The 10,192-nt window shown below is 32.6% G+C and overlaps 1 protein-coding gene across 1 annotated transcript in view; it reads left to right on the forward strand.

The window, feature by feature from the left end:
• LOC130452441 (facilitated trehalose transporter Tret1-like) overlaps positions 1-7,314 on the forward strand; it is a 51,613-nt gene extending 44,299 nt beyond the window's left edge. Inside the window, exons 10-11 of the mRNA XM_056791723.1 lie at positions 1,237-1,377; positions 6,853-7,314. Of these exons, the coding sequence (XP_056647701.1) occupies positions 1,237-1,377; positions 6,853-7,118 (407 nt within the window). The 3' untranslated portion in view covers positions 7,119-7,314. The remainder of the gene's footprint in view (positions 1-1,236; positions 1,378-6,852) is intronic.
• Positions 7,315-10,192: the final 2,878 nt, after the last annotated feature.

Below are 10,192 nucleotides of genomic sequence, written 5' to 3' on the forward strand. Positions count from 1 at the left end.
GAGTTTTCCGGTAGTGAGAACAGTTTGGTATTGGTTTTTTTGTTTCATGGGTATAAAAGAACTCCACGGCTAATTATTTTTGCAGTTTTTTAGTCAGTATGCAAGTAAGCTTTCAAGCCGTTTACAAAATCTAGAACGTTTGTATTTATTTCGTGCTTGAATTACCGGAGTTTTTTACACAATAATTTCCATTGTTGCGTTCAAGGGATAACCCAGTGGCAGTTGAAAGGTACCAGGACAAAGCTTTAGGTGTAGTTATCCCCTTTTAATTGGATAAAAGTAGGAGTCCCGATTATTTTACCGCTTGCCTACACTAAGCGAAACACCTCATAGTAGAAAATAAAACGCGAAAGCCACATTACGGGAAATAGGTATAACTGGACAAGATCTAAAATCGAACTTACTCCTCGGCAGGTATCTTTAAATGGGCAACAGCTGATTATGATAATTTGTGAATAGATTTATTCAAATATTCAACAATCTAAAGTTTTAAAATGAGTATTGATATTGTTTGAAATACTTGTACTTTTATTCTTGAAATCAGAAGAAATGACGTGACAATTAATACTATTGACAGTTTCGGAAGTGACTGAGGTTGCTTTTCCACTGATGGCGTTGTTTGGAAAGTTACCGATCTCATCCTTAAGGTGTCAGCACTAAGCTCAGCCTTCGGGTGTGCCAAGAACTTGTATAGCTAACGATATCATTGGAAAAATTCAATAGATGATACTGAACGACTGAACAAATTGTAAAAATCGATCTCATTTGAAGAAAAGAAGAAAAATAAAGTGTTTTTCCATCAGGACAACGGTGGGAAATTCTTCAGAAACCCTCGTAATAGTAGCGGACGTACGTTACTTTCCCGAATGCATAAAATTCACAAATGATTTCTGTTTTTTCTCCAACAACTCCAATTTCGAATCGATAGTCAACATAGTTAACGTCTTTCACTGATTCGACATTTTTTAAAGTCAACAAGCTTATTCCGATTTTTATGTTGTCAACAACAATTCTGGATAATTTAAACGCTGATTTTAAGCTTCGGTACGTCTTTGTACTCCAAATATTATTTTTATAAAGACTTTAAATACAGTCTAAGACGATATTAACTCGAATACTTTTCATTATCTTTAAAAAAATATCTTGATCTAAAGAATAACAAAAAGATTCCACGATTTTATTTTAATTAGGAAGTTTTTTAAACTTTAAAAACTTGTTTCTTTTTTTTTATTGCAGGTGTTACAACTGCGAGTTGGATACCAGTGGCAGCTATTTTAATGTACGTTGTATGTTCAGTAACCGGACTAATGTTTCTTCCCAGTATGGTAACACCTGAACTGTTTCCAATAGAAATAAGAGGAGTGGGTTACACTATAGGTTTGTAGTTTTACTCCTGATATTTGTGAATATATAGATGAGGAATAACGAACCTTTCCAAGTTTGCGGGTCATTTGTATCTTATACGGGTCCTTACACCTACAAGGTATATCCACAAAGGAAGTTATATAAAAAAATGTGCACAAAAACAGAATTAATATTTATTGTACAAAAATCTACAATTGTTAAATTAATTTTTCACATGTTTCTACAAATGTCGTAAGCACAAATTTTTGTATGCCTTCTTCATAGAAGTTTGCCGCCTGTATTTCAACCATTTAGTAACATCAGTTCGTCATCATCCTACTAACCTACTAATCATGCAAATATTTCAGGAGTACGATAAGATGAAAGTCGCTAGGAGCGATGTATGGACGGGAGGATAATCAAACACGTCCCAGTCAAATTCCTGTAAAAGTTTTTTTGTTACAATCGTAATGTAAGGACTGTCATTATCGTTGAAAAAAAACTTAATCTTCGGTGCTTGTAAAAATGAAATAAATTGTTTGATCCTGTCTGAAGAATTGATCAGCAAAATGCTTCTTGGTTTCAAAAAATGGTGCACATGAGTTTTCGAGGTGTAAGATATGCTTAAGCTCAACTTTCGTTGAAGACGAATTGTGCCTTCATTATATTGATTACTATTTAGTTTTTGGGGTGTTGTAGGATTTCCAAATCTCATCTTCCATGACTATCTGAGAAAGATAATCATCATTGTCTTCATTGTATCGTATCAACAACGGAAGTTCACTGTACATTCGTTGTTAGTTGTGTGGTTCAATGGAAATTTTGGGTTCCCAACTTGAGCAAAGTTTTCGAAATTCCAGTTTTACAGTAACAATTAGTGATCGTGAGAGCTATAGCACCAATTGTAAACATTCATTGTGGATAAACCTTATATGATAAATCCTATAACATAAAATAATTCCATCATTTTCGACTACAACAAGAAATGAACGATTTTAGTATTCCAACAAAGCCTAGCAAATCGACACCCGAACATATAAAAACGAAGAAATAGGCAAACCAAAGAATATCGAAATGTTTCCAGACCAACACAGGATTAGAGCAGGGAGATCCGCTATCGACTACGCTAACGGAATTACTAGCATATGCAGACGATGTAGTAATCCTTACATCATCTGAAAATAAGCTTGAGGAAATTTGCAGAGCCTTCATAGAAACAACAGAGAAGTTTTACAATACAACTGAATAAAGAAAAAGTAATGAGTTCAGTTTAAAGTTATCAAGAAGGACGGTGACAAGGGAGGAAATCTAGAAGCAAACATCGCGAAGGAAAGTAAGCAATTGCGAGGACTAAATGCGATTATAAGCTCCATCAAAATATTTAGAAATGCGGATCTATACAAAACAATAATAAGACCTTCAGTGAGCTACGGATGCGAAACCTGGATTTTTAATAGAGCCTCTGCTATAGAAGTTAGATTACCAGATTTCAGAGCACCAAAAATTGGACATAATAGGGAGAAAAAAAGATAAACCAAGGGAGAGATGGTAAGCAAAGGTTATGGAAGACCTAAGCGATAGGAGAACGAAAGCAAAAAATAGGAAAAAGTAGAAGAGAATCACTTCCGAGCTATGGGCCTGAAAGTCCTGCGTGTAGCACTATATATACATGAATTTATTCAATTTCTTATTTCTTAGACCTTTAAAAAAGTTTATGTTTTTAAATTGTCTTGATTTTAAGTATCTTCTGTTATAAAATTATTTTTTTTTAATTTTTGAAAGATAGATAAATTTTTACGTTACGACTACAGTTTTTATCAAAATATTTTGTTATATAAATATTTTTTTCTTTAAATTCAAAGAGAAACCAATTTGTTTTATTTGTCGTGAATTGAAGCTGTTTTAAAAGAATTTAATATCAGACGCATTATTAAACAAAACACAAATCAAAATATGAAAGTTTCAAAGATAAAGCTCGCGAACATCAGTTACTGTTATTAAAAAAGAAATGCGCGAAAAAGACAAGCGCTGTCGAAAGTATGTATTCGCGACAAGTAAAAGAAAAGAATGACAACGTTACTACACGTAATGAGATTTAAAATTTTATTGTGAAAAATCAAGAAGCGTTGAGAAGTGGCTTTATTAAAAAACAAATAATCGTAGATGTTGATGAAATTGCCTGCAAAAGGCTACAAATTTGTCTATCTCGCTATACCATAATATATAGCAGATATATTTACAAAACTATTATGATATGTGAATTCATTTGGATATTTACTAGGCATGTCGGTAAAAAGTGACAAATCATGTTGCATGTCACTGAAATTTTATTATAATACTAGTTCACACTTGAATACATCTGACCTTAAGTAAATAGTACAAATAGAGTACATAAAGTCTCGTTGTATTCTGAGTTGTTTTTTTTATATTAAATGATTGGATATTCATATAATACCTATATTATGTTTAACCAACTTGATTATATTATTTCACAGACATGTATAATGATAAACAATTTTTGTAAATTTATTTAAATGATTTATATTCCTTTGTTATGCACCAGAATTTCCACAAGGTGTATTTCATGAACTTAATATTCAATTTTAATTTTTTCACCGGCTTTTGATAAGAGCATGAAATTACTGATTGGTGCTTCTATACAAGAGAATAGATCTTCACAGTGCAAAAAGACCCTTCATCTACGGATGACCTTTTTGAGATAAATTATCTACTAAGGACCACCGCTTCATAATTTTATCATGAAGAACACTTTCGATGCGGTGATTATATTCGTTTCTGTCATGTTTCTGATATCATCTATCAAGAAGGTGACCCCATCCCTGAAATAGATGGAAAACTGGAAAATATATGTGGTTTGATTCGTAAACCATTTCCGTAATGCCATCCATATTCAAGATGAAGGGGGTAAAAATTTATGCACGTCATACGCAATATCGTATCAAATTTTATACCGATATGTTTTGGCGTTATTTACCTTGGTCGTACCAAGCAGGAGAAGATTAGAATAATGATGAAACTTTCAACAGTTTTCAATTCTACACCAAAAAGGTACTTTTGTTAAAGCTGCTGTGTACCGTTCTTAACCTTTTTTTTTTCTGAAATTCTGAGTAATAACCGATGCTGAGTAATGATGAAATTATTATTATTGTTTTGCAATATGTGGATAATAAATGGGAACATGTCAAACAAATCAATTTGGAGGTCTTCCTTTAACTATAAATGTTGCTAACATGTTATTAATATTTGACAAGCATCCAATAAACTCTAGTGCAGCTGTTACGCATTATGAAGAAAAGTTTTCTAAAAGAAACTCAGAAAGTGAAAATTCAAAATCTGAAACCAAAAATATTAAATTCTAGTAGGCCAAAAACAACAAGAACTATTTATAAAGAAAATATTTCAAATAAGGATAACCCTCAATCCAAATTCTTAAATATAATGTTTCAACGAAAGAAACCACCCTCACGCGACAAGATGTGTTGAAGTCCCATAGTGCGCATAGTACTTTCATAGAAGGTGTCGTAATTGGTTCTGTAACTATTTTCCGGATGAATGGATTGATAGAAAGAAGCTTCGATACATTGGCCTAATCCGTGATGCGATTTAATTGGAACACGCAGTTTTATTTTTTCTCAGAATTTAATAGCATTTAATTGACTTCATAGCTGATTCTCAAACACATTTCGATGTTTTTTATAAAGGATAGACTTGTGAAAACATTTTGAACACTGTGATTGAACACGGATTATGGTGAACATCCGGAACTATCATTTATTGTAATTCCTCCAAGATTTTTAATGTTTTGTTTTCTGTTCTACTGTGCAATCTATTTATACATTCATTGAGTATATTTTAGCTTTGTTAAAAATGAGATGTTGAGTTTCTGCCTAGGGACGGATTATCCTCTTATGACAAATATTAAGCTTACAGTAGTACAATATTTACAAGAATTTTCTTCATTTTACTCATCTTTTATGAAATATGGTTAGTCTAGTGGTGCTTTGCGTTCTCTATTATCTGATAGTTTACTGCTAATACGAAGGTTGATGCACTTGAACCAATTGTCGAAGCATTTTTCCATTCTGATTGAGGTACCTCTAGAACATGTGATTTGAACGCATTAACCGCTTCTTCAGGTGTGGAAAAGTGTTGACCTCGCAATTTATTTTTATTCTGCGGGAATAAAAAGAAATCATTGGGTACCGCCATACAAGGATTGTATGGCAGATGACCCATCAATTGGAAGTTTTCACTGTTCAAAAACGTTTTTGTTTAGACAGATGATGAGAGCTTGCATTATCGTGGTTGTGCCCCATTCAGAATTGATTGTTCTACGTAGCTCTAATGGAATGGTGGCGACATGTCTAGTTATTTCGACCATTAGCTTCGAAGTGCTTCATGTGCGAATAATTTTAATGGATTTGACTCGTATTGAAAGACCTATACGCTTAGATCCATGATTCGTCACCTGTCACGATCTTATAGACTTCTTTTGAAGCACTGCGATTGATTTTTTTTTCAGCATTTCTTTGCACCAATAAACACGAGCGATTATGCTGTAGCCAACTATTTAATGCAAACAAATATTTTTGACAGCCAAATGTTGCAGTATTGAATGTATGCAAATTAAACTAATACCCAAGTATGTCTTAATCTCATGGTATGTCACATTACGATCTTGTAATATCAGTTAACGCCGAACATCAATGTTTTCTGGGAAAACAGCTAATTTGAGACGACCTTCACAAAATTCATCCTGTAGCTAAGTGCGACCACGATTGAATTCGGAAAATCAATAAAACACGATGGCTCGAAATAGTTCTTCATCATCAAAACGAGAAGCGAGTTGATAGGCATACTGCTGTTAGCTCAATCTACATCGAAAGTCATAGAAAATCAACGCACGAAAATTTGTTAACCATGGTGAATGCTTCAAGTGTCTGTACACAACTAAAATAGCCTATCGTTTGACAACACGTTCTAAGGACGTTCACCATTAAAAATGTCGAATTTCATGATCGCAATATCAAATTTGATATATTCACATCTTAAAACTTGCAGCCCTCGGTATATTTGGATGATTTTTCAAAATCTGTTGTTATTTTTCACTGTATTCAGCAATTATCTCAATTCTCAGAACAATGCTAATGTCTTTATTTTCAAAAAACTACGGGATATCGCATATCACATATCATACGAATCAATTTAGAAAGATAATATTGTATACCAGTTTATTTTTTAGTGATAGTTTTGACATACGTACAATAACTCAAAAATGTTTTCGGAATAACAAATCTATTTGTTTCCGTTCACTTTGTTAATGCATTGTCCAAATATATACCTAGTTATTTCACACATTAAGCGATAGGAAGTCGCTTATTGTCTAATGTAACAAATTAAGAACTCCGGAGACCGAAGGCGATTGTGATTGTATTGATTTTTGCGGAAAACTTCTACCGTTTCTTTTCAATTAGCGTTTTGTTTTAGGCTACAGTATCACTATGCTTCTTATGTTTGGCTCATTACAAAGCTACTACTACCTCAAAGAAGTATTAGGAGGACCTAGTCATTTGCAATGGTTTTACGCAATAATGTGCTTGGCTGCGTGCGTTTACACCTTCATTTTCCTCCCAGAAACTAGAGGTAAGAAACTCAGCGAGATATCGGAGTATTTCAATGAGGGGTGGACGTATATAGGTAGAAGTCACAAGAAGGACAAGAATCTTCGAAAAACGAAGACAATAGTAGGATAATTTATATGTCTTTAGTTGTAAAAATGTAAATAATTTATTTATTTTTGCATCTTTTTGAATCGACTGAGTAGATTTAAAACTATATGTTATGCTTAAGAATGAAGCTGTATAAACGTATATACAATTGTTATTTGAAATTCTTATACGTTGTTGAATTATATTCAAAATGAATGATATACAAAAATATGTTGCATAAGAACTGTGTTTTATTTTTCCTAAATTCATATTCCAAGATTTATTTTGATGAATAGATGAAAAAACATAACCTATAACAAAGAAAATATTAACAGCATAAGATAAGCAGACGAAACAGCATTCATGACGCATTATAATACGATCTAGATTAATTTTGAATAATGTGACAATCTTGTATGAAATGAACACAGAATAAACAAAATGTGTGATGATATCCAAATAACTATCTTCAATCAGATCAATGATAATACACAACTGAAAACCATTGATATATTAAAATACCCGATAAATTACATAAATAAAAAGTGAGACCATTCTGAAGATATAAAATGCTGCAAACAAGAGGCTAGGTAAGCATTTACGAGCTGAGTAAGATGCTAACATTATGGGACAAAAGTTAATATTCACAGTCTTCAAAGTACTGCTATTCTATGTGGGGGTATAGACAGTGTTGGAATAATCAACGAAATCATTTCCTTGTTTTTGTAATGTGGATCTGCCAGAGTTAGTTCCGTCTACAGGCTTTTTAATCAAATAAGTTGTTTTGAGGGAAACAGGAAAAGATAAAGAATTTGGAAATCCAAACTATTAAGGAGAATATCTACAGAATGTTTCATGGCTAACAAATCGAAGGATATCGCTCAGATAAATAATCGTGCAACTGTCATTAAAGCCAGTGCCCGATAGAATTCGGCAAATAAGTCGGCGGCAGAAAGTACTATGTCGCATGTGACAAAACTGGTATCTGGAGCGAAACTCCATAAATATAAACGCGTATTACAATTGAACATTTGGTACTCTGATGAATAGTTTTGCTAGATTTCTGCTGCAACTTCCACATCGCGCAACCCCTGAGAGACTTTAAACGAATTATTATACCTTTAGAATGCCCTTTAATCATATGTGTTAAACACAGATAGTGTTAGCAGACAGAGATATCCTCTATGATGTTTGAAGAATAAGTTAAGATTCTTTGTAGTATCTAACCTAACACTTCAATCATAATAATAGAAGAAAGCTTCAATAAAATAACTAAAATTGTAGAATGTGTATATCAAATGATCATTAAGAAACATTATTAAATTTCTCCGAAGTGCGTAATGAAATTATTACAAATAGATTTAACATACATTTCAATGGAAAAAATGCGGGGATATGGAAATTAACCAGAAAATTGTATACTTTGAACAAAGATAGAAAATCTGTAAAAGACTGGAAAATAACTTGCGATTGAAAGTCTAAAACTAAAGCCAAATAGGCTAAAATATATAAATATAATTTTGGTACTGCTAGAGGTCCTGCTACTAGTACAACTCTCTCCATCCTAGAGAAAATAACTTTTAAACTTGAGGATAAAATACTTTATTTAAAAAAATAAACTGAATGGAATGTGATAAAAACTAGATTATATTGGATATCATTATACTTTTTACATGAGTGAATTTACAGAGAAAAATCTCCAGAAAAATAGAGTGTAGGCCCAATTGGTTCCCAAAATGAATGTGCATAAAGTATACCTCTTCATAATTAATTGATTATATGATTAAATGACTCCATTGTTTTCATTTTAACTTCAGCTACTAAAGACGGTTAATTAATGTTTCTTGGAACCATGAAATTGATCAAGAAGATTTGATAGTTGAAGAAATCATTGTTGACTACAGTGATGGCCCTCTGTGCAATCAGAAATACAGTCTACAACTAAAAGTCACACCTAAAGAGCAATATTGAAACAATAAAAAATAGTTCAAACCATAGTAAAGTTTATCTGAACAGTGAGCATGGAGATATTTTTATGTCATTTGGGAATATTAAAGAGAACATTCATAGAATTGCAAATTCTTTTCAAGTACTCGTGAACTATTTCTGTCAGCGAACAATAATTTCATTGTCATTATGTGATGTTTGAATTTCTTTTTATTTTGAGATTTTTGAGCTTTTATTCATTTTGTGATTTTTGTGTTTATTTTTATTTCACATTTGAGGGAATTATTATTTTCGTTTAAACCAAACACACACCCGTTTATTTTTAAATTTACTTTATTTTCATCCACAAGTACAATGTAACCAAATAAATGAGATATTTAATAAATATACTCTGATTAAAATCATCAGCAGGTATGAAATATTCTTCAATTCCTTCTGTTTGATTTAGTTGAGTTACTGACTGAGCCCTACCAGAGCACAAACAGAAACGTGACATTCGACAATTATTTTACTGATTTAACGTTAGCAAATAGTTTGCTTTCAAATGGATTCACCATGATAGGAACAGTAAAAAAGAACAAAAGGTTCATCCCCCAAGAATTTCAACCACATAAGGATCGTGAAGTAGAATCTTTTGGGTTTAGCAAGAAAGCAACACTGGTATCGTACGTACCAAAACCTCGAAAAAGCGTAATTTTGTTGACGACAATGCTTTTCACCAAAGAACTCAGTGATGTGAAAAATAAACCTCGAATCATTGTAGAATAGGATTAATATTTTGGTTTTTACTTATAACCATGAATTTAGTTTTTTCAATATTTATAGTGAGTCCTACATTTTCACATTCTCTGTTGATTCTCTCTAATACGAGTAGAATCTTCTCGCTATTATAGCAGTATCATCGGCGAATCCGCTGTTGTTGATTAATGTTCCTCCGATGGTTACCCCCTCATGTTCCTCCTTCAGCACTTTCTGGAATATAAGCTAAGAATTTAGATTAAATAGTTGTGGAGAAAGAACGCATCGTTGGCGAACTCCCTTTTGAATTTCGATTTCGTCATGTCCTCAGCACGCAATACTGCCGTATATCGCTTGAATCTAAGTTAATAGTTGTTGAATTCTCTATCAGTTTATCGTGTTCGATTTTATCAAATGCCTTAAGTTAATCAATG

This window comes from Diorhabda sublineata, chromosome 1, assembly GCF_026230105.1.
Source record: "Diorhabda sublineata isolate icDioSubl1.1 chromosome 1, icDioSubl1.1, whole genome shotgun sequence".
NCBI classification, from domain to species: Eukaryota; Metazoa; Arthropoda; class Insecta; order Coleoptera; family Chrysomelidae; genus Diorhabda; species Diorhabda sublineata.